We start from the raw sequence: 25,044 nt of genomic DNA, 5'->3' as shown, positions 1-25,044 counted from the left end.
CCCAGAAGCCCTCCTGAGGAGTTAGTACGGGGACTAGGAGGCGGCGAACCCTAGGAGGAAGCCGGGGATCCAACCCAAACTGCTGAGCCTGCAACTGCCTTCCCCTGGCTGCACCTAACCTTCCAGGCCCAGGATGCTGAGGTGGAGGGGATGACAGGAGAAGACTTGTCCCAGAGGCCAGAGGAGAGAGGAGAGGGCAGGCGTGGGTAAAGAGCTGGGAGAGGGGCTTCCACCAGGAGCGGAGGACAATGGGGCCATCTGGAGCCTTGTCACCCACTTCCTTTATCACTTCATTTAGCAAGAAGATTCTTCCAGCTCTTAGCTCACCTGTGTGCAAAGTCAGCAGTGTACAAGGTGAGCCACCTCCTGTGACCCCTCCCCCCCACACTGGTGATGGGGACAGTACAATCCAGGTGACTGAGGAGGCTTTAAGCCATTCCTTTCTAAGTTCAGAATCTCCTGTCCCTCACCAAGTGACTTTTCATTCTTCAGCACACATACTCGAGGTCACAAAACTGACCAGCAGCAGGCCCGGGCCAGTCCCTGGGACTCGGACCCGCTTTTCCCCTTTGGTTGTCGTCAGTCGCCCAGCAGCACAGGCGCCACCTGGGAGCTCTTTAGAAATGCAGCCTGTCAGGCCCTCTCACAGCCACCCAGCCAGTGTCTCTCCCTCAAGATCCTCAGGGACCCACATGCACCTTCAAGTCTGAGAAGGGCTGACCTACCCAGGCCGCGCTGGCCTGCCCACCTCCCTGCTTCTGTTGTCAGCCATAGCCATTTCTCTGTCGGGGCCAGGGATAGCTTTTTGTTTGTTTGAGGCTTTATAAACAATATGACACAAAGCCCTGTAGCAGGGGCTCTCAGATGTGCTGCCAAGACCTCGTGGCCCTGGGAGCAGCAAGGCCAGCCTCCCAGGAGCTCCCATGGGTGAGGGGTGCTGTAACTTCTTCCCCTTCAAGTCTGTACCCCAGCCCACCGTGCTGTTGCCCTGAGCCTTGCTTTGTGTTGTTAACCTGTCTTACACCTGCAGGCTGCCTTTAAAGTTCCTCTGAGGTCTCCTCCATGTCTGTGTTTTCACAAGGCCATTGGAAGACCTGCGTGTTGCAAGCCCAGTAAACATCTCCCCAGTGGAGTGGCCAGGCTGTGGTCACATTTCAGCTCCCTGAAGCCTGCTGTGGTGTGTGGACAGTGGGGGGTCTCACACAGCTGGGTACAAGGGCGCCCTGTCTGCTGGAGGCAGGCTAGAGGCTGCCGCTCAGCTCCCTTTGATCAAGCTCTGTCCCCAGAACCGTGGAGGTGACACACTAAATGAGCAAGGGTCTCCAGCTTGGGGAGTCTGGGGCTGTACGTGCCCTAAGGGTTAGCCTTCATTATGGTTCCTTTTACCTTCCTAGCTCTCCCTCCTCAGGACACTGCTCCTCCAGAGAGATACCCAGGAGAGGGCACAACCAGTTTATTCCTGACAGGTGGGTCCCATGCGAGCTGGGGCTTTTTTTCCTCAGATGCCTGAACTATGGCTATCTTTGCCTCCTTTTCTCTGGAACCTCTTCGTTCGCCAAAGAAAACTGACCCCAATTCCTTCTCTGCAGGAGGCTGAGCCCATCAGGGTGGACGCGGGCCTCCCTGCCCCATGCCCAGGGCCTCTCCTCCCTGCTCACTATGCACTCAGACCCTTTGGTTTATTTCTGTAATGGGCACTGTGGAGAGTACCCAGGAGTGTGAGAGCCCTGGCCTTGCAAGAGTGTGACAACTGCAGAGGGGAGAGGGCTCTGGCACCCAGGAAGCTGCCCAAGCACAGGAAGGATGTATGTACGTGGTCTGATGGCAGACGGAGTGGCACAGGCAAACCTTCCCACTGCGGAGAAGCAGCCTCTGCTGGGGAGGCTGGGGAAGGCTGGTGGGGCAGAGAAGACCAGGAGGGCCTGAGGGTGTGCACAGGTGAGGCCGCTGGAGGCGGGGTCCCTGTTCAATTGTTACCTTCCTGGATTAGTGAGGAGACAGACCTCACTTCCTGGCTCTGCGACCTTGGACGAATCTAAACTGTGTGCACTAGTTTTGCCAACGACAAAGTGCGGATGATAATCGTGTTAGTGATAATAATGAAAACAATGATAGTTATTTTTTACGGAGAACCAGATGTATCGGGAACGATTCTACACAATTTATACTAATTTTATCTTTAAAACATTCCCAATTTGAAGAATGACAACGGAGAGGCACAGAGAGGTAACCTGAGGAAAGCCAGGCACAGAGAGGTAAAGTAACTTGTTCGTGGCTAGCTAGCTAATGAGGGAAGGAGCCCAGGTCCACATCCATTGTCTGGCTCCAAGATCTTAGCCACCCAGTAACACGACTGCCTCATGTGCTTGTTGGAGTCTTCCAGCTAAGGGACTTGCTTCGTCCTTGTCACCTTTGGTTGTGATGGCGGTGATGGGGGTGATGGGGGTGATGGTAGACTCCAGAGGTGGATTCGTGTTTGGCTATGCTAGGCCGGTGTGGAGGCTGTGAATGCATCCAAGATGGTGGTTTAGTCATTTCTGTCTGCAGAAGTGTCATTATTGTATTAGCTTCCTTTTGTTGCTGAGACAGATTGTCACAGACTTAGTGGGTTTAATCAATACAAGTTCACAGATCAGAAGTCTGGCATGGGTCCCACATGGTTACAACCAAGGTGTCAGCAGAGCTGCCTGCATCCCTTTCCAGAGTGTCCAGGGAGAATCTCTTCCTGTTCATTTGAGTTGTTGGCAGAACCAATTCCTTGCAGTTGTGAAACTGAGGTCCTCGTTTTCTGGCTGTAAGCAGAGGGGTGTTCCCGGCTTCTAGCGACTGCTACATTCCTTGTCTCATGGGCCCTTCGTCCACCTTCAAAGCCGTGAGTGGTGGGGTGAGTCCTCACACCACGTCCGGACACAGCCAGGAACTGTTCTCATTTAAGGACTCATGTGGTTAGATGGGGCACCCAGATAATCCAGGATCATCTCCCATCTTAAGGCCTGTGCCCGTCCTCACATCTGCAAAGTCCCTTTCGCCATGTAAGGTGACATACAGGTTCTTGGGATTAGGGCGTGGGCATATTTGGGGAGAATTATTCTGTCTACCACAATTTATACAATACTACATGTTATATGTATGTGCATATAATACATACTCATGTGTGGTGTGAATGGAGCCGTTGGGGGAAGACTTAGGCGGGCATCTTCCTACCCTCCTCTCATCTTTAGTCTTTGAATTTACCTCGTGTACTAGAGTCCAAGCACTGTTCTCTCAGGTTATCCTAATCTCCAGTCACCTGCTTATCTCTTATGCTTCACACCTCCAAAGCCTTCTTCAGACATACACCATTCTTGGAAGAAACTACACCTCTTTTAGATATTATTTTAAAGGTTTATTATTTTACACCCATTCTAGGATTTTACTTCTTTTTGGCACATAGAACAGGTAATACTAGAATGTTTCTAGGTTTTTCCCAGACTGGGAGAGAAGGCCTAAAGCAAGGATTCAAGGATGCTAAATCAGGGACTTGCCCAGGAAGAATTATTCCAGGTCACATCAGCAGAAACACACAGCAGAGGTGAACTCTGGTCCTCCACACTGAAAGCGACCTGTTAGAAACACATAGAAAAAAAAAAAACCAAGAGAGACATCTGAAAGAACTATCATTCACTCACAAGTCTGCTATCACCCTTACGGGGCATCATAAATGGAGCGAATTTGAGAGAAGTTTAGGCTTAAGATCAGTGCTTGTTAACCAATGTGGTGTTCCCACTGGAGAAGGATCCTATAAATGCGATAAAGAATTCAGACAGATGGTAGGGAGAAAGAACTCTTCAGAGAAGCCATTCAGGGAAGAAATCTTGTACATGTGAGAAGTTGTACATGTGTCCCACACGTGCCACACTGGGCTGGGCCTCTCCTGCTTTGCAGCTGTCGTTTGGGGATCGAGAAGCTGACAGCCTTCCCTACACAAAACCCCAGGCACTTGTTTCTCTCTGGTGCATGTTACCTTCTCTGGGAGGCAGTGCAGTTGTATTAAATTTAAGTAAAGCCTAATTTGTATTAGATCTTTATGCTACTAAACTGGAACTTTTGAAATGAAAGCTTTTTAAACATTAAAATCACTAAAATACATGTATTAGTTAAACGTGTATATATATATATACATATATATATATATATATATGTATATATATATATGTGTGTATATATATATATACATATATATATCTCAAAAAACATTATTCTAAGTGGAAGGAGCCAGACACCAGGGACCACATATTGTGTAGTTCCATTTATATGAAACATCCAGAAAAGGCAAATCTTCAGAGACAAAGTAGATTAGTGGTCCGGGGTCGAGAGTGGCAAGTGGGAGTGACTGCAAATGTTCAAAGAGTCTTATTTGGGTGGTGGAAGTGTCCTAAAACCAGATTATGGGGATGGTTGAACAATTTGGTAAATTTACTAAAAATCACTGAATAGTGCATATAAAATACAGTGAATTTTATGGGATGTACATTATATCTCAATAAAATTGTTCTTAAAAACATCAAATATGTAGATATACCAGCTGTTGCTAAACTGATGTTATTTTCCTATACCACCTGTGTATCTTTGGCATTGGTTTTTATTGTCTATAACAGTTACTCCCAAGCTTACTGGGTTTCAAGTACACATGTTGCCTCTGCAACTGTGGAGAAGCCAAAATCAGAATCTGGCATAGACCAGAGAAGTCTTAACTGAAAAGAATTAGCTTGTACTAGGACAGTCCTTCAAGCATTTAGAGTCCAGATGAGGAAGCTGAACTCAGAATTCAGGGAACCAGTTCAAAGTGTGTCCATGCAGACAGGCAGGATCTAGGGGGTCTCAGAGGTTGGCCAAGGCAGAGGGGAGCAGGAAGGTAGGATGCACAGGAGTCAACTGGACAGCTGAGATCAGGATGCAAGTCTAGGAGCCTAAAAATCCTATGGGAATTTCTTCCCAGAGAGAGAAAGGTCCACAGGAGCAGAAACAGCAAATATTTTATATTAGTTATGCGAGTACCTTAATTTGCTCAATCTCACATTTTTCCCCAGGGCCCTTCTGTAACCCCCACGCAAGTCACTTTATATACCTGGATGCCTGCAACAACTGTAGTTCGTCTTTGCCTAAAATCGGTCCCTTCCCGTGTATCTGCCATGTCAATCATTCTCATCTGTGTGCACCTCTGCCGTCTCTGAAAGCCTTCGTACCACCTACAGGATGAATCCTGACCCCTCAGTTTGGCATTGAATGCCCTCTTCGGTCTGCCCTAACCTGACGCTCCTGACAAGATCCTGTTTCAGACAAACGACCTTGCTTGCCATCCCTCAGACGCGCCTCCACCTCAGGCATGCCTCCACACTCCCCAGCCTGTGTACGTTTGCCTCACCTGCACCTCACCTGCACCGCCTCCGGAATGCGCTCTCCACCTACCTAACACCTAATGATTGGTCAGAATCCTACTGAGGAGCCCACTCCTCGGGGAAGAATTCTCTGGCACACTGATGTGAAATATCTTACTCATTTACAATTGGAAAAGCATTTGTTTGAGTGAGTTTTCTAAAACGAAAGCTATCTGGACTTGGGGTAGTTCTTAGCACTGTCTCAACCGATTTAAACCATTTCTTGTGTATCACCTAGCCACTTTTTTATCTCCTGAACCAAATTATCAGCTGCTGCAGGTCAGTTGTCATACTTTTTCCTCAGAAATGAGCACATAGTAGGAGCTTGGTAACCACGTGTTGATTTCAAAAACAACTAGTATTGCCCAGGTTTTCTCGGTGACTGACTTCACACTTTCGTACTAGATGAAAAGATTTCCTTCTAGAAAACTACCAATTAAATATTTTCTTAGAAAAATACAATGTTGCTTCCTGTGATTATTTTTCAAATTCAAATATAGATGAGCACTGTTTGATCTTTTGGGGGCGGGTTGGTGTGTGTGTACATGAAAATTCATTGCTGTTTTATTTGGTAGCATCACCATGACTGCTCCTACCAACTACCCAGAGTTAGACCAAGCTTCACAGGTTAATGATACAGTACCTGACAAGACTGCTCTCACTTCAGACACCACAGATTTTGGGGTCCCTGGGTCACCTTCAGACCAGCTGGCTGCAAATTTGGAAATTCTCACTACTCTTTGCAGGTTCAGTAGTTCTCTAGAACAACTCTCAGAACTCAGGAAAGCACTATGTTTATTATAGTAATTTTATTATAGCAAAAATATAGAAATTAAACCAGCCTGAGGAGGAGACACACGGGGTGAGGTCTGGGAGCATCCCAAATGTGAGGCTTCCATCTTCTCCAGGAGCACATTACCTTGCTGGTGTACTGATGTAGCTTCCTTGTCCAGAGTTTTTATTGGGGTTTTATTATCTTGGAATGATTGATTGACACAGTTGAACTCCATCTCCTGTGCCCCTCCTCTCCCTGGAGGGCGGGCTGATATCACACTGTAAAGACCCATCCCTCTAATCATTTGGTTGGTGTCTTTCTGGCATGGCCACCCTCCAGCCTGAGTCATCTCATTAGCATAAATTATAAGGTCTGGTCCCAGAGGCCTGCCGTGAATAACAAAGACACTCTTACCACTCAGGAAATTCCAAGGATTTAGAGGCTACCTCCCAGGAACCAGGGACAAGGCCAGCCAAGTTCTTTATTACACTAGCACACACACTCAAATCAATGTGAAAATGCTTCTTCAGTTGTTATTCAAATGAACAATTCATAAACATTAAGACCGTACTTTAGACATTACTCAACAAATAACTGCAATAAACCACTTGCGCTTATAGACCATTGGCAACAACTTAGACCCAGACCCATGGCTGATGGCCAAGGAGGCCGGAAATGGAAGTCTAGCCCAGGCAGCAATGGGCCCAGCTAAAATTTGGGGATTCTATTACTGAGGAAGAAAAGGAGGACAGGTATTGACAGACGACCAAGAATCTGCCTCCGGACCCAAATACTGCAAAGCTATTTGGGAACAAGGTCACATCCACGATACTGTCTGGGTCTGTCTTCTCCTCTGCAAGATGAAGGGCTTTGAACTTGTGGAAATAAATGAAGACCACCCAAATGAGAACAAACAGAGCTTGCTATAGCAAAGGACCAGCCACTCTCACCTGCATTTGGCCGAGACCCAAAGGCATACAGGGAGTCAGAGAGCCTTATAATGACAGAAAAAAACAAACAACAGAAAAAGGAAGCTTTACGTACGCTCTGATTCAGGTTGTTGGCATGGGAAAGATGGAGGAAGCAGGACATCTTATGTGATTGGTTTGGAAGCATATCTGGCTTTCTATGGTTGGTCCTAAGTTGGAAGTAGAGGCAATTAATAGGGGAACTAGCCATCATTGACCAAGTTCTGGCTGTTCTGAGCTGACTGCCGCAGAGGCTGTGGCCTGGCTTCCAGGCTGGCTGCTGCAAAGGTGCGGGTCAGAGGTCTACTGTCATCTGTGGTGGTGTATCCATTGTCCACAGGTACATCAAGTCCCTCAGTTCCCCCTTTTGGCCATCCTCTTGCTTGACAGAAGCTGACCAATTAGAGACACTGGAGATCCAGGTCTTCGCTACTCGAGGATTGTTCAGTTGTCCCACAGGAAACTGTACTATGAGATCTTCTGGGTCTTGTGCCGTCTGAGGAGATAGCAGTTGTGCAGAGGCACTGAGCCCAGCAGTGTTCTTTCGAAGGCGATGTAGAGCCTGTCCCACCATGCCTGTCCCATTGATCTGCGTACTGCAGAAAGTAACAGCACTGGCCCAGATGCCACTGAGATCAGTCAGTAAGTTTACACAGTTGCCCACAACTGCTTGTGCCAGTGAGCTGAGGCAAATGTGCAGCTCTCCCATCGAGGGAAGGCATGTTGTCATTGATCACTTTTGCCAGAGGCAGCGAAGCCTATCTAGGAAGCCTCTTATAGTCTTTTTATTTCCCAGCGTTGGAACTACTGCTCTGAAGTTCACATAAACAGTGAGTCGGCAATTCCCCAGGTAGAGTGCCTGAACAATCAAGGCTGACCTCACTTTGGAGATCCTGCCTGAGATGGAATTTCCGGCACTGGTAACTTAAGAGTTAGGTATAGACAAGTCTTTGAATACTATTCCTAAACTGCATGAGGTTTCAGTCTGAGGAAAATGCGACCAGTTGACATGGCAGCAAAGGAAGTAGAATCTAGTAGGGCACATAGAGATCCAGGGGAGGAACTGTTCATGACATGAGATTGGAACCACAGCCTTACATTAGCTGTGTGACATATTTGGGTCCCTATTAGTTTCTTCCAGGTGTAAGTGACCCATTACCCTGAGAATTATTGAATTCAAATTTAGAATTACCTGGGGTCTGATTAATAGATTGTAATAATTGGCTCTTTTTCTGGGAGAGAGGGACAGTAGCAAAGCCAAGGTTGACTTAAGGTCATTTGTGACTATAGATGCAAATGGAAAAATAATTGGCTATAATTTCACATAGCATCAGCTGATGAGACCAGAACTGTGCATATGTATTTATCATGGTGATCTGGCAATGGACGGCATATCTGGCAGCCTGAGAGTAGTGGCTACTGTTTGGGATACTTTAAGAATGGCATTAGAATATGTTCTGACCTAACAATTATAATAAAGAAAAAAGGGGCCATTATGGGTGGGTGACAACCAGGGATCCATGGAAATGAGAAGGGCAGCTCTAAGCAAGGAGGTGAAAACACAAAACGGGACTCTGACACAGGTCTTAGTCTGACGTCATGGGCAGAAGCTATCTATTATCTGAGGTCATCTATTTGTTCCAAAGGTCTTTGGTCAGCGTTTACGTCTGAAGGTCAGCTGCTTCCAGGGTATCGTGGAGGATCCTCAGTGTGAAGTCCTCTATTGGTGAAGGCTTCCAGTTGTGTCAATTCTGAACCTCAGTTGTGACATATGTACTGAAGAGCTGACTGCCTGGCGTCTCACTGCTGGATTTGCTGTTAACAGTACCTGACAAGGTCCTACACAGTGAGGTTTAAGACCGGTTTTCTCTGATGTCTCTTCCCATAGACAAAATCTCATGGTTGAAGATCGTAAAGAAGCTATCTAGGAAGATGCTGGGGGCCGGTGGCCTTCACCTGTTGATGACAGCCCTGGGTATAGTACATGAATCCCTGGCAATACTTTGCATGTCTGCATGCAGGAGGGTAGAGTCTAGTATTGAATGTGAAATAAATCTCTAAATAAATGGGCCTTCCAGTTATCAGTCCTCAAGGGAGTGGCCATAAGGGTTTCTGGGAGAAACTTTGGCCAGGGAACTAAAGGGTTTCTGAAAGTTTTGCTGATTTTAAGTTAAGGAAGCCATTGGTTCTTTCAATCTTTCCAGAATATTGTGGGTGAGAGCAACATAGTTTTTGAGTAAGGGGTAATGCCTTATGGAATTCAGTTATAATGGTTCCTGTAAAGTGTGTGCCCCAGGTTAGACACACAAAATCACACAGCTTTCAATGACTGTAAGGACTATAGCTTTTCAGCAACGAAATGCTTCAACATGTCCTGAAAATAGAGATAATAACTAAAATATATTCAAACCTCATGAAGGCGAGGAGCTGAACAAAATCCACCAAGGTCTCCAGACTCCTGAGGCTTTGGTTCCTGGCCACGTCCCACCTTTACAATTTTTTCCAGGATTATGTTTACAGGTGACCCAGAACTTGAAACAGTGTGTTAAAAATCTGTCTTTTTAAAGTTTATTTACCAATGTTACTTTAAGATAGTAACCAAGTTGAACATGATGGCTAATTTCACAGAAAATGTAGCTAATATCCATTTGAAATAATCTGGCGCCACCAAGCGGCCATCTTGGGAGCACCAGCGATGACCTGAGTGACTGGTCCAATTGCTAGCATTTTTCTTTCTCAGAATCGGGATAACCACTGATACTTTACAACGATCTCTCTGAGTTCCTCCAGTTCGGAACCTCACTTTGATTCATAAGGCTGCTTGCTTGGCATACATATCTGCTAGAGCATTTCCTTCACTTCCATCTTGTCTCTTGCATGAGCCTCCGCCCTTATATAGCCACCTCTCTAGGAAGTAGAGTGAATCTATGCAATCCTTAGCTTGCAGTGCCAAGCGTTTTTGGTGGGGATTCTAGCAGAGGTTAGGAAAACTTTGTTTTCAAAGCATCTCAAAGTCATGTACTGCTCTCAAGCATAGCTGCTGTCTTTGTACGTGCTTATTCTCTGGTCTTTGGTTAGTTGATGAACTATTTGTATAAGACCAGTAAGTTCTGCCATCTGAGCTGATTGACCCTCAGCTAGAGGACTATATTCTAAAGAGAACTTACATTAGTGATAGCATAGCCAGCGCTATATCCTCCAGTTTCATTTTTGAGATACATTCATCAACAAAAAATTTTAGCTCAGAGTTGTGCATTGGCGTCTCTAATAAATCTGAGCTTAGTACAGAACGTTCCCTGACTGAGGTAAGACAACCTGAGGTTCTCCTTCTGTCAGGAGCAGGCATGTGGCAGGATTCAGGATGCTGCAGCAGTGAGCAGAAACGTGAGAGGGAGAGAGCAACAGAATAGCATAAGATGTTAATTAGCTGGCTGAAAGTGTAAAACTACCTCTTTTCACAGACGACATGATCTTATATCTAGAAAATCCTAAGAAATACACTGAAAACCTATTAGGATAAATGAGTTCAGCAAAGTTCCTGGATATAATCAGATCAATATACAAAAATCAATAATTCTATACATGATCCATAAAAGAAAATAATCAACAAGTTAGACTTCATTAAAATAAAAAACTTTTGCTTAGTGAAAAAAAACCTATTAAAACAAGCTACAGACTGGGAGGAAATTTCTGCAAACAACCTATTTGAAAATGTACTCACATTTAGACTATATAAAGAACTCTCAAAGCAATGGTAAAAGAAACCAATCCAACTAGAGAGTGAGCAGCCATTTCACCAAAGAGGACACACAGACGGCAAACAGGCATGTGAAAAGAAGTCCCCATCATTAGCTAGTGGGGGAAGGCAGATTGAAAGCATGATGAGAACTATTAGAACAGCTGAAAACATTTATTTAGTGACAATACCAAATGAATGCTAGTGAGAATGCAAAGGAACCAAATCTCACTGCTTTTCAGCAATGGAATGCTGAAAATGGACATATAATATGTAAAATGTATTCAAACCTCATGAAAGTTGGGAGCTGGACAAAATCTACCTGAAGGTGTCCAAGGACCCCTGAGGAATTTGCTGTGGGAATATGAAAGGGTATGGCCTCTTTGGAAAAGAGTTTGCCAGTTTCCTAAAAAAACAAACATACAGTCTAGCCATCTCACTACCTGGCCTTCATACCAGAAAAATGAAAGCATATGTGCACACAAGATATATACCACAAACTATTGAAAGCAGGGACTCAAAAAGATGCCTGTACACAATTACATGAATGTGCTGAATGCTTCTGAACTATACACTTAAAAGTGGATAAGATGGTACATTTTTTTATAAGTATTTTTAAAATTTTTTTTATTGGGGAATAGTGTGTTTTTCCAGGACCCATCAGCTCCAAGTCAAGTTGTTGTCTTTCAATCTAGTTGTGGAGGGCGCAGCTCAGCTCCAAGTCCAGTCGCTGTTTTCAATCTAGTTGTGGGGGGCACAGCCCACCATCCCATGCGGGAACTGAACCGGCAACCTTGTTGTTGAGAGCTCGCGCTCTAACCAACTGAGCCATCGGCCGTCCCTCCAGCAGCTCAGCGGCAGCTCACTGTCTTCAATCTAGTTGTGGAGGGCGCAGCTCACTGCCCATGGCCCATGTGGGAATCAAACTGGCAACCTTGTTGTTTAGAGCTCACGCTCTAACCAACTGAGCCATTCGGCCGCCCAAGATGGTACAGTTTATGTTATGTGCATTTTATCACAATTAAAATGTTTTTAATATCAAAAAATGTACATGAACGTTCATAACAGCTTTGTTTGAAATAGCCAAATATTGGAGACAAACTATCCTCCAGTGGGTGAGTGCTTAAACAAAAAGGAAGAAACTACTGATGCACCAACTACTTGGACGGACACCAAGGGCATCATGATGAGTGAAAAAGCCTGTCTCCAAAGGTCACACACACCATATTATTCCATTTATACAACATGGCAAAGAGAGGCAAAGCTGTAGAGACGGAGAACAGATTAGTGATTGCCAAGTGTTAGGGACAGAGGGGGAACAGAGAGAAGAGGGACGAATGTGACCACAAAGGGAAAGCAGCGGGGGTGTTTGTGATGATAGAGTAGCTGTGTATCTTGATGGTGGCCGTTACAGAATGTGCACGTGATAAAACTACGGAAGTACGCATATACATGAATGCATCTAAAACAGATAAAATCTAAATAAACTGGACTGTACCAATGTCAATCCCCTCGTTTTGGTGTGTATTATTGTCATATAAGATGTCACCCTTGGGACAATTGGGTGAAGGATACATTGGACCATGAATCTATAACTATTTCAAAATAAAAAGTTAGAAACAAAGTAACCCAAACCTGAATGCTTGACCATGGGCCAGCAAGTTCCCAGGTGACTTGAGCTGTCTCTCCATCACGAACATGTCTGCTCCGCCAGGCCATGGAGCTGGGGCACAGCAGTACGCCACCATCACCTGGAAGCGGGAGACATGGACTGGGGCTCAAGCAGACCCTGAAAGCACAAGGAACTGTGCGACTTCCTCATGACCATGGCCCCTACTCCTGCTACACTGTCTCCCCTCTCTCAACCCCACCCACAGCTTCATGGGAAGTTACCATGACCAGCTGCCTGAAGAAGAAAATTCTTGGGCTCTGCTGGATATGTAGGCACCCCTGAAAGTGGACAGTGGTGCAGGGAAATCCTCTCAGTGGAATGACTTTTTGAAGACTTGATTACGATGCTAGGAAGATGGTAACATCTTGTGTGTTGGGGCAATCTCCTCCAGGATGTGATATGTGCTCTAAGTCTGTATCCAATACAGGCTCCCTTTCTCCCACAGCTGAGACTTGCAGGGCCAGTCACCAAGGGCTGGGGGTGGGAGGGGCTCCGCTCACTATTATCTGTCCTGAGGGACTGGCAAAAATGCTGCTTCCTGTCCCTGTGACTTTAGGCTCTGCTTCTCTAGAGATCTTAGCTCCAAAGGGAGGAATGCTTCTACCATGTGATACAACAATGATTCCATTCAACTGGAAGTCAATACTGTCACCTGGCTACTTCTGACTCCTCATGGCACTGAAACAATAAAGAAAGGATTTCTGGCTGGGGTAACTGGTCCTGACTACCGGGGGGAATTGGATTGCTGCTGCAGAACAAGGACAAGGAGGAGTGTGCATGGAATGCAAGAGAGGCCTAGGACACCGCTTAGTATACCCAAGTCCTGTGATTAAAGGCGGTGGAAAACTACAACAACCCAATTCGGGCAGGGCTTTTAATGATGCAGACTCTTCAGGACTTTTAACGATCCAGACTCTTCAGGACTTTTAACGATCCAGACCATCATTCCTGAACCCACCAGTAAGGTCAACCCACCAGTAAGGAACCTGAGTAGTTGAGATGCTTGCTGAAGGCAAAGGGAACATGCAATGGGCAGAAGAGTTACAGATACTACCTATGATCACAAGATGTCCGTGTCTTTCCCTTCTGCGTACTTCGGTCATCCGGGCAGGAAGCCACAGCCGAGACCTGGGACACAGGTGTGTGGCCAAACATTAGAATCAGAATAAAGCTAATGAACTTCAGAGCGCTACTGGGGTGGGTACGAACGACTTCTCTACACTCCTGTCTGCCTTACTCACCCTGTGGGCCTTCACTCACACCCTTTCCATGGCATCTGTACCTCGCCCACCTGGACAGAGGGTCCCGGGGCCCAGCACGTGTCGCGAGGAGAAGGAGGAGGAGCTCACCCGCGAGCGCCCCTCGCCCCGGAGATCCTGCTGGCCCCGCCCCCTCCTGCCACGGACGGCAGAGCCAGCCCTAGCCCCGCCCACAGCGGCAGCCAGCCCAAGCCCCGCCCTCGGGTCCTCGCGCGAGGTCCCCCACGGGGCTGTCCGCGGCTGCACCGGACTTGTTCAGCCCTGTGGCCCGTCCGGACGGTCTCCCACCCCGGGCTGCGCTGCGGCACGGCCATCTGGCCTCGGGAATCCAGCCACGGGCCGAGGCGCGCCGTGTGACGAGGAGCAGTCGCGGCAGGCGGTGGGGAGGGCTGCCCGGACGAGGCGCTCCTGGGGCTCCACCATGGCGGCGGCGGTGCGCGCGGCGGGCGGCCTGCCTACACTGTGCGGCGCCGCGACAGGTGAGAGCCGGGACGCGGAGCGGGGGCTGAAAGCAGGGCTCCCGGACGGAGAGCAGCGGGGCTCCTCACGCCGGGCTCTGTCCCGCCCGGACCCGCTGTGTGACCTTGCGCGCGCCCGCACCCTCTCTGAGTCGTAGGTTCCGACTGTAAAGTGAGGGTGAACTGGACGCCGTCCAAGGTCCCTTGCAGTTCTCCAGACCGCTCGTGTGGGCAGGGCAGAGAGGGGTCGGGAACCGCAAGCACGCGTCGCCCTTCTGACGGGCGCGACCCACGGGTTCATTTAGTGATGTCCACGCGGGGTTCGAGGTGAAGGGCGGCCTGCGAAGCTTAAGGGAGAGAGGCCGCCCTGCAGCTTGTGTCACATAGGATTAGTGTCAGTCGTGTTAGCTTCAGGGCTGGTCGGTGCCATTATTACAAAGAGGGATGTTTCCAGTGCCAGTAGTTCTGCTGTTACTGTCCTCCTCCACCCTCTGTTGGCTGTTTGTAGCCGCAGGACGCAGTCTGCTGTCATCCCGCAGTGCGTGGGGATTCTTACTTCTTTCTCCACATGCTTGTCAAACGTTGTCTGTCCTTTTCACACCAGTGGGTGTGAAATGGTGTCACTCTGCGGTTTTGGTTTGTGTTTCTCTGATGCCTAATGAGCATCTTTTCTTATTGCTTATTGGCCATTTGTATGTGTTCTGTGGAGAAATGTGTATTTAAATCTTTGCCCATTTTTAAATTGGGTTCTCTTTATTATTGAATTGTAAGAGTCCTTTATGTTTTCTAGATACAAATTCCTAGTCAGATACATGATTTGCAAAAAATGTCTCATTCTGTGTGCTGTCTTTTCATGATAGTGTCGTTTGAAGTGTAGAAGTTTTATATTTTGATGAAGTCTGATTTGTCTGTTTTTTGTTTTTATTGCTTTTGCTCTTAGTGTCATGTCTAAGAAATCATTGCCAAATCAAGGTCATGATGATTTATCCTTGTTTTTTTCCTAAGAGTTTTATAGTTTTTGCTCTTACCTTTATGTCGTTGATCCATTTTGAGTTAGTTTTTATATATGATGTGAAGTAGCATGTGGATATTCAGTTGTTCCAGCACCTTTTGTTGAAAAGCTTATTCCGTCCCCATTGATTTGCCTTGGCACCCCTTTCATGAGTCAGTTGCCGGTAAATGCTGTCAGAGCCTGTGAAGCACTGTGCCGTGTGAAGTGGCACAGTACAGTGACAGCCTGGCACTGGGGCTCCACAGCAGACAGGGGAGCAGAGTGCTGAGGGAGCCCTGTGGGAGTCAGGGACGCTTGACCAATGGGTGCTGTTCAGACAACCAGAGAACACATCAGACACAGAAGGATGCAAGAGCAGAGCATGTTCAAAACTGTGAGTCTGGCGAGGCGGGAGAGGGTGGAGGAGGTGACACTGATATGCAAAGTGGGGCCCAAGTTGCTGGCCTGGGGACTGTGCTGAGGGGTTCTGACTTTGTTCTACACGCAGTCGGCAGCCAAAGAGTGGTCTCTCGGGGCTGTGAAGTGTCCAGACCTGTCATTTCAGAGAGGGCTGCCTGACAGCACATGGTGAATTCGAGGGGAAGAGACCAGAAGCGGTGAGAATGAGTAGGAGACTGTGGTCCTGTGTGGCTGAGGGATGGTGAGGCCTGAACAAGGGGCAGTGAGGTCATATGGTCCAGCTCACAGATGGATTGGTTTTTGAGAACGTATAGGGCTCGGTAACTGGTTAGACGTGAGAGTGAAGATGTGATGTGGTGTCCCTTACTTGGGTAAGTGGTCATGGAGCCCCAAAATTACTTATTTACTTGTCTTGGTTCTTTTATTCTATAGATATTAATATCAATATGGGTGTTACTGTTTTAAAAGTTCCTTTTCATGTAGAGATATATCTTTAAGATTTTTTTTTTTTTAATTTGCAGGTCATTTATGGTCCAGGAAGCTTTATCTAAACACCTTTCCAACAGCTTCCACTTTGGCATTGAAGACTGTTCTCAGCAATGGTGAGATTCATTTATCTAACTACCTTTTCTTATAAGATCTAATGTTAGAGTACTTTATGTAGTGTATAGAAATATAAATGAACAAAGCACATTCTTTATAATGGAAATTTATAGGGTCTACAGAGTAGTTTTCAAGTTTTTTATGATTGCAGTTGTCATAGTTTAAGGCTTTAAAAAAGTAGCTACAATCTATTGAGTGATTACTGTGTGCCAGGCTTGTGACATGGTGTTTTGGTTGGTCCTCACACCAGTGTTATTCCTATTTTACAGATGGTGAGTGAGTCTCTGACAGGCTGTGACTCGCTCCAGGTCACACCGCCAGTAAGTGGCAGGACTGGGGCCTGAGCTGTCTGGGCGCCGTGATGTCTCGTCCTAACAGTCTCTATAGAGGCCTCTGCTCGGTCACTCCACCGAAAGGAGAAGCCGACCCTGCCGAGCCTATGTTGTGCCTGTGGTCGTTACATCCTGCCTTTTCCACATAGACTCTGCTTAGGGCGGAATTGAAATCTCATTATGTCTTTGAGCTTCTTGGACTCTGCCTGCTGGGCCTTACCCCTAGTGTTGGCCCCTTTCAGTGCTAACCCCACCTGCCCAGATGCCCGTACTCCTTGCTGGAGACGGCCAGCAGAGAGGCCTGGTGGGCCTGGGCGCTTCCCTGTATTTGTTCATTTGTTGGTTGGGTGATTCATTCGTTCATACACTACTTACTATGAGCCAGGCAGTGTCCCTGACCTGAGCTGATGTGGGGAAGGCCAGGGACGAGTGCTGGGGTCATAGCCCCGCGGAAGGGCCTGGGTGGGGAGGGACACTGATTGGCAGCACAGCGACAGTTCTGTGCATCAGCACGTCCTGCTTTTGCGACCGTGGGCAGATGTCACCCCTCAGGTTCCTTGTCTATAAAATGAAACAGTAGTTCCTGCTTTGGAGACTGTTGGTTCTTAAAATATTGTATGTCCACAGAGCACCAAAAGGTTTATGTCTTAAAACCATTTCCCTTTCCTGCTTCTTCCCATCCTCCAGTGACCCTCCATCCTTTGAGCTTTCTTCAGGTTCTCTTTCCAAGTAGACTGTGTATGTTGTGCTTTTCTCTATTAACATTGCTGTGCTAACGGAAGAGCTCTTACACCAGCATCCCTGCTGTTTCCCCACATGGTTGTATGCACAATTTTGATGGGTTCCATGGACAGTGTTTTCATTATGAAGGTTATGTATATATTATTCACAGCTGAGCTGGGAGAATTCTGTCATTACATTCCTCTACAACATTTTCTTTTTCCTAGAATTAATAATTGCCTTGTTTTTAGAAAGTGGCTTTGTTTTCTTTGAACCTACTGCTGTATTTTCTAAATGCTGCAACAGGTTGGTCAGAAACCGCAATAATTTTTCTAAAATGTCTCAAACGTCACTAGTTAACCAGTTTGGTTTAATAGGAAAGACTTAAATTAGAAGGAAGAAATTCTTGACAGTGAAAACTGTTAGACACTGAAGTGAAACCTTCAAGGACAAACTGTGTCTTTGCAGAGGCCCACCCACGGGCTTCCTGGGCTTGGCCCTCTGTGGACTCCGTGGTGACTGTTTCCTGAGAGGTGGTCATCATGGTTTGAAATTAACAAAAATTGAAAGGATCAGAGCAAAAGTGGTCATCGGTTGTCGGTGGGTAATAATCTGGAACTGAGCTTCCGCATGTGGCTTAGCACCAGCTGCTGCCGTCTCCTGTTTTACAAATCACAACACAATTTAAGTGAACTCCATTGTAGCAGCAGTATATGAAAAGCGATGATTTCTAAACCCACAAGTTGTTTTTTTTAACGTTTGACAAGTGAGCCTTTTTAGGCTAAATACATTATTAGCTATGAATAGTATTTTGATTTTTTGAAAAAGATTAAGGAATTCTAAATCTGATGGTAGTGATTTTTACTCTCTTGAAGTATTTCAAAGATTGCAATAGTAAACTGTGCAAGATAAAATTCGTGTGTACTTGATATTTTATTGAAAGTTGAAGAAGTTATGAGGAAAGCTAAAATGTGTCCAACAGAAAGGGGTTTGGAATGATCATTGAAGCCCTGTATTTATTTAAAATGAAAAGCCAGTGTTTTCTGTCTACTGTTAGTGAGTAATTCACTAAGTGAGGTACCTCATGATGGTCTGAGCCAGCCTCCACCTCCCTGCCGGTGAGTAATTCGTCTGGGATTGGAATGGGTGTTGAAATCTCAACAACTAACTAGTCTCACGACTTTGGACAACCCCTAACTTTGTAAGCCTAAGTTTCTTGTGAAATGAAGGGGTTGGATGAACTGTTCTTTACTTTTCAATGTCTATATACAGTGGAGCTATTTTAATAGCTATTGTAGTCGTGTAGTGTCAGTTTTTCCCTTATGTTCAACCAGATCCTTTCTTGTTGTCACTTTGTAAAATCATTTCTGGTGTTTGGCCCTCTATAGCCATGAAGCGGTTGTTACTGTGTTTTTCATGGTTTCTCAGAGACTGGAGAACAGCTGCTGTCCCTCTTTGGCTTTCTGGTCGTCAAGCCCAGCACCCCTGAGTAACCTTTTTTTTCTCAAGGGCTGTTTTAATCGCCCTCCTTGCTTCTCTAACAGTCACTGGACTCTCCAGTGAAATGCAGAGCTCAAGCTTGTGTGCACTTTTTCTAACCAATATTTCCGTTTCCTCGAGTCCACTGATTGCTGTCATCCCTGCCACCTTCCTCACAGGACACCAGCGTCCAGGGCACTGATGAAATGGCTGCCTCTAGGACATGGCTGTTTAAAAACACTTTTTTAAAGTGATAACATGCATATGGTTAAAAAAATTCCCCAAAAACCCATAAAAAAGCAAATGTCTCACATCCACCCTCAGATGCATCCATCCCATCTTCTGCTATTACCAGTGTCTTGTATGTGCTTCTTGCGTTAGTCTGTAAAGTGTGTTCACTCCCTCCTTATTTCTTACATAAGAGGGTAGGATGGTCCGCGCTGTTCTGCCCCTGCTCTTCTAGCCAGGTCATGGGCAGGTCTTTGCTCCCCATTGGACTTTCCATTGTCCAGCTGCACACAGCAGAGCCTGGAGCAACCCTGGTGTGGGCAGGTCCACTCCTCCACCAGACAACTGCATCCATTGTGTGTGTGCTCCGTCCCTGCTCTTAACTAGAATGTCCATTTAGGTTATCAGTCCAAAATTCTGTTTTTGTTTTAAAAGAAAGACTGTACTCAAAACCTGATTCTGAAACATTCAGGAATTTAGTGACTTAGTTTTACTAGGAACGGTTAATTATGTGGTGCTGGCAATATTTCTCCACAGCCACGGGGCGTCTCACTCAAAGTTTTATTCCATTTACCTCCAGGCCCTTTGTCATCTCCAGGAACCAGGGACAACCGTCATTTCAGCAGCTTGAGCCATGCGCTACAGACACACTGCTGGATTTCTTCGCCCAGCAACTCGGTGTGCCACCAGTACAGACCCTACAGTTTCTTCACGAAATGTATGTAGGTTGGCCACCAACTTCCCATTTCATTACATGGGAAAATAAAAGGTGCTTTTGTATCTTAATTTTTCTTCTTCCTTAAATGAATTAACACTTTAGTGATTAGCTGTGATGTATTAGTAAACCAAAAATGTTCCTTCTTGTTCCTTGTAGAATTATCTCACATGCCACCAGTCGTGTTTGTAATATACTTTGGGAACCACTAGTTGACTTTAGTCCCCTCATTTGGGGCACGTGAGGCTGACTTAGATTCCCGCCGAGAATGCTCCCAGAGTCTATTTCCAGTTGTGCTTCAGTTGAGGAGATAGGGCATCTAATTAGGAAGAGTTCATTTTAAGTAGGCATTTTGTTAACTACTCTGACCTGTACTTGAAAGAGTCCAATCTGGACTGAAATGAGCTTGTAATAAATGGAGAGTGAATATACAACTCAACATTAGGCAAATTAAAAGAAATTAGGCTTGTAAAGCCAACTTATTTTAAATGATTTGGTAAATACAGAAAATCAAAAAGAACAAGCTCACCTGGAATGCCACTGCCCTGAAATCTTGGGTTGGCCGCCATTTCATGCAGTGATATATTATACATTTTCCACTTCTCCAGTGCAGTGTCATGGCCATCTTTTGTGAAGGCATATTCTTTGAAAGTAGGATTGTCTCCTCGGGTTTTCCAAATGTGACCACGTGACATGTTCAGGGAATGATGAACTGCTTTCATTGCTACTGTGGTACAAGTGGAGCTGGCGTCTTCTGGCCTTTTTTTATTCAGTAGGAGACCAGAGATCACTGCTTGAAAATTTAAAAAAACAACCACCTGTCTCATTGCAGTGACAGCAGACGAGCTCTGGAAAGGTGCTTTAGCAGAGACTGGAGCTGGAGCAAGAAAAGGGAGAGGCAAGAGAACGAAGAAGAAGAAAAGGAAGGATTTGAACAGGGGGCAGATCATTGGTGAAGGTAAGCTCACTTAGAAAAACAGCTAATGTGCTTTTTAAAGTTTTTTCCCTCAAATTTTATATATATTTTTACAGTCTAGAAGCATCAAAACATTTCTCTTGGAGGGCACTAGGATCTGCAGCTTATTCGTTACCCCATGATTCTGGGGGAGGCAAACCCCATAGAAGGGGATTCCTTCATTCATTCATCCATCAACAAGGCTTTAGTGCCCTTGTGTGGCATCTGCTGTGACAGTCCGTTCCCTCAACGAACTATGGTTTAATGATAGACGCTAGAGTAAATGGAAGGTTGGCAAACCAAACTGTGCAAAGGGCCAGATAGTGAATAGTTCCAGCTTTGTGGGCCACGTGGTCTGGTTGCCACCAGTCAGCTCTGCTGTTGGGGCACAAAAACAGTCATAGACGATACATAATCAAATTGGCCGAGCTTGTTCCGGTAGAACAATGTATAGAAAGAAGTAGGCTGGTTTTGGCCCGTGGCCCTTACTTTGCCAACCCCGGGAACACACGATTGTTTATCCTTGTGTGTTTTGAAGAGTAAAAATGGTATGGTGCATTTAAATCAACATTTTGTGCTGTGGCTGCTGACAAATGATCTGTGATAGTAATAGCCTTCCAGGCGTGAAGAAAACACCTTCACTGTTCTACTCACTGCATGTCTGCTTGGATGGTTTTCTCTGTGACTTGCCTTGTATTTTATAACATTTTAAAAAATTGTAATGATTATATTTGTATACTTCTCAATGAGAAAGTCAAAGACATAGAAAAGCCTAAGTCCCTCTGACATCCTTTCGATATCCCCTGCCCCCAGCTGTCTCCCTGAGGAAACCACTGCTCTCATTTTGGTGTGTTTCCTTCTGACATTTTTAAAATGCTTTTATATACATCAAACCCTAAGAGAAATAGATATTTTTTCTTCTTTTTAAAAATAATTAAATTAGGCTACATGGTACATACTGTCTTGTAATGTACCTTTTCCACTCAGTCATAGGTCTTGGAAGTGGTTCTGCATCAGAACCTGTAGAGCACCCGCATTCTTTCACACGAGTGCGGGAGATTTCGTAGTTGGATGTGCTGTAGTGCATTTAACCACTCCCGTGGGACTGGACGTCTGGTTGTTTCCATTTTTCGCCTTTATGATGACATTTCCGTGGACATCCTTCTCCAAGCACACCTGTGCCTCGTGCCTGTATATCTTTAGGTGTATCTGTAGGAGGGCCATGAGGTGCCATCACTGGCAATTAGGGTAGGTACACTGAAAACTGTAATAGACGGGCCAAGTGGCCTGCCAGGTGACTGTTAGTCTGCACTCCTACCAGCAGTGTCATCTGTACACTCATTGCCTGGCATTTTAACACTCAAGAAATAAATGATTTTTTAAAATTCTTATTCATATATGTTTTCAAACCTTCAGGGCACAGTGGCTTCCTATGGCCTGGTTTGAATGTCCCTCTCATGAGAGATGGAGCGGTGCAGACCATTGCCCAGAGAAGCAAGGAGGAGCAGGAAAAGGTGAAGGCTGACATGATCCAGCAGAGGGAAGAGTGGGACCGGAAAAGGAAGATGAAGGTTAAGCGCGAGCGAGGCTGGAGCGGAAGCACGTGGGGAGGTGTCAGTCTCGGCCCCCCCGACCCCGGTCCCAATGGAGGTAGCAGAGTTCTGGTTTTGCTTACCTTTGTGACAGAGAGTACTTGTAGTTCTAGAATTCCTTACGACGATTTTGTTTACTTACCTGCTTAGGTTGCTTATTTTCCAAAAAAGAATTTGAACGTTATTGAAATAACTTCACCTTGTTATCCGGGTGCAGTTCATGGAACACTGGAGGCCTGTAACCAAGACGTGGTCCACAAGCAGCGTGCAGAGCGCTGGGTGTTGGTGCTGTTATCGTGTGGCTTCTCGGAGCCTTAAGTGTGGTGGTGTACGTACGATACGGATCTCCACAGGTCGTTTCCAGACCGCTGGTCATGAGTGTCTGTGGAGCAGGTGGCATGGGAGTGCTGCTTCCGTAGCAGGATAAACCAGACAGTTGTCATTAAGCCTCAGAAAAGCACGCGTGAAAAAATTGATCATTCTTATTAGGCCAAATTAGAAAACACAGCCCTCCGCCCACCCCTCAAGTATGTAGAGAAGGAAAAACCATGTGGAAAATTCACTCTTGAGGAGGAGATGAAGAAATAGATGAGAGTTTGACAGCTTTCTTAAGTTTACCTTGAAGAGAACAGCAGAGGTTGAGAAGGCAAGACAGGCAGATATGCTTAGAGCCGAACTAAAGGCTTCAGGTGGGAGGAGGAAGATACGGAAGGGGGAGAAAAAGCTAAATCTCTAATGGGGGGCCGAGATCCAGAGTGTCGATGAAAGGACTAACTCGTGACAGAGTCAGGTGATCCTGTGGTTGTGGTGGTGGAAGTGTGTGTTGGGTGTGTGAGTGCTGTCTGTCCAGTGGTTTCAGCCAGTCTGGGGGTGGGGGGGGTGGGGTCATCTGCTGAAAGGAGGGTGAGGGCCCTGATGAGCCTGGCCACCAGAATATTGTGAAGAGAAGTTAGGGTACCCGGGACTGCCTTCTGAATTATCCGATGGAGTGGGCGGTGGACAGCTTAGAAGAAAGAAGACTGACCATGACTTGATAATTGTTGAAATTGGCTGATGGGTATACAAGCTGTCATTCAGTGGTTCTCTCTATTTTTGTATATGATTGGAATTTTCTGTAGTGAAAAGTTAATAAAAGCACACAGCGCATGTTTGAGTGGCTGTGTGGTGAGTAGAGAGAGAGGCCTGACTAAACTGACGGACAGGCGGCAGGGAACACTCGATTGAGTTGCAGCCCATGAATGGTTAGTGGCCCACGTATGTACCCTGCTGTGACTTCTCTCCCGTAGCACCCAGCAGGCCAGCAGTGGCTGGACAGCTGCACTCACTCAGGCCTGGACGTATGATGGAGAAGAGGGAGGTGGGGACGTGCACAAGGCCTAGTGGAAATGTTGGACTGTCGTGTCTTGGCTGAGTGGGACCAGAGGGTGAGAGGGAAGGGAAAATGGTGGCCAAGAGTCCGGAGGTGCTGGGGAGCTCCAGGCACCGTCGCACGGGCAGCTGCAGGGGCAGGAGGGCGTGGTCAGGGAGCTGGTGGCCGAGCTTGTGAGTTTAGTGCTGGAGGACCGGAGCATGGCCTGCGAGGTGGCTGCAGGGGCCCGAGGTGGTTTCTCGCTTAAATGCCTTGATGGTGGCTGTGCTGAAAATGCCCCGCACGCTGATTGTAGAGAACGCGCGTCTTACGCCTGTTTCTTTTCTGTCTGCAGAGACCTATGAGGACTTTGACACCAGGATACTCGAGGTAGGCACGCCGAGCTCAGCACCCAGCCAGGCCTTTAAAGGAGAACTGGGGAGGTTGGGGCTGGTGGAGGGGCTGGGGCAAGAGCAACTGTGAGGAAAACCTGGATGCCAGCCTTTTTCTGAGACATGGAGCTGATTCAGGTAAGAAAAGAATGACACTTGATCTCGTCACTTGATGTTGCTCTCCTGACTGCCGCTGCCCTTTTGAGGGGGATACCAGTTGAGGTGTCATGACAGGGCAACTTAGGTGGCATCAACGGAAACAGAATTTGGTGGTTACACCTTGATTTCCTCCTTCCTAAAACTAAAGGAGCATTAGCAAGCTGTCCTGGAATTACAAACCAGTGGTATCTGGCATCGGTCAGGGAGCAGAGACTGGGAGGAGCCGTGGGTGAGGTAGAAAGTGGGGGCTGCTGTGAATGTCTGGCTTGTGGTGGGGGTCACCCGGCAGGCCCCAGAAACGGAAGCCTGTATCGACTGAATGTCAGTCGCTTTCCAGGGCGTCTTCCCTTGGGGCTGGTGCCAAATAGCGCTAACCACCATGTGCATTGAGTCTGGGATTCCCTTTGTGTATTTCTTCAATACAGATTGCGGTAAGGGGTTTAAAATACAAGTATTTGGCTCCGGGTCCCCGTGTATACCTTTTGGAAGTGAATCCCTTTGAAAAATTCTCATACATACGGGTCATTTCCTGTAAGATGACCCACCGGAGTAGACTCCAGCTCCCTTTTTCTTTAACCTCATTTTACGGGAAAGGGGCTGCCATGTAAGTGGTTTAGTTAACAGTTTCATGGTCCTGGCCTTTTAAATATGTTCCCCCCCGCCCCCACCAATATGCAGGTTTTCCTGTGGTTCAAATTTTCTGTCCTCAGGTGAGCTTCATTCTTGATGTAGAGATCCAGTCCTACGCTCATTCTATATACTGCATTTTATCATTTCTGAGATGCACATTTTTTCATATTTTAACCTCCCTGACACTGGGATATG

General features: G+C 46.5%; 1 protein-coding gene and 1 long non-coding RNA gene across 4 annotated transcripts in view; one reads left to right on the top strand and one right to left on the bottom strand.

Moving 5' to 3' along the window:
* Positions 1-1,890: 1,890 nt before the first annotated feature.
* Positions 1,891-13,948, bottom strand: LOC117019287 (uncharacterized). Its single transcript, XR_004422461.1, has 4 exons — positions 13,810-13,948; positions 13,623-13,696; positions 12,532-12,647; positions 1,891-3,602 (listed from the first exon to the last, which is right to left on the bottom strand). It is a non-coding gene; the product is annotated as an uncharacterized LOC117019287 (long non-coding RNA).
* MRPS5 (mitochondrial ribosomal protein S5) overlaps positions 13,814-25,044 on the top strand; it is a 24,445-nt gene continuing 13,214 nt past the window's right edge. For 2 of the 3 annotated variants that reach the window (XM_033100867.1, XM_033100866.1), the window contains exons 1-7: positions 13,814-14,306; positions 16,218-16,298; positions 16,569-16,571; positions 19,639-19,776; positions 20,606-20,731; positions 22,145-22,378; positions 24,024-24,058. In XM_033100867.1, coding sequence (XP_032956758.1) covers positions 13,838-14,306; positions 16,218-16,298; positions 16,569-16,571; positions 19,639-19,776; positions 20,606-20,731; positions 22,145-22,378; positions 24,024-24,058 — 1,086 coding nt within the window. In that variant the 5' untranslated portion in view covers positions 13,814-13,837. The remainder of the gene's footprint in view (positions 14,307-16,217; positions 16,299-16,568; positions 16,572-19,638; positions 19,777-20,605; positions 20,732-22,144; positions 22,379-24,023; positions 24,059-25,044) is intronic. The other variant, XM_033100868.1, reaches the window with a different exon arrangement.

This window comes from Rhinolophus ferrumequinum, assembly GCF_004115265.2.
Source record: "Rhinolophus ferrumequinum isolate MPI-CBG mRhiFer1 chromosome 13 unlocalized genomic scaffold, mRhiFer1_v1.p Super_scaffold_3, whole genome shotgun sequence".
Taxonomy (NCBI): domain Eukaryota; kingdom Metazoa; phylum Chordata; class Mammalia; order Chiroptera; family Rhinolophidae; genus Rhinolophus; species Rhinolophus ferrumequinum.
The sequence above is the reverse complement of the archived record's forward strand: the minus strand, read 5'-3'. Positions and strand labels throughout refer to the sequence as shown.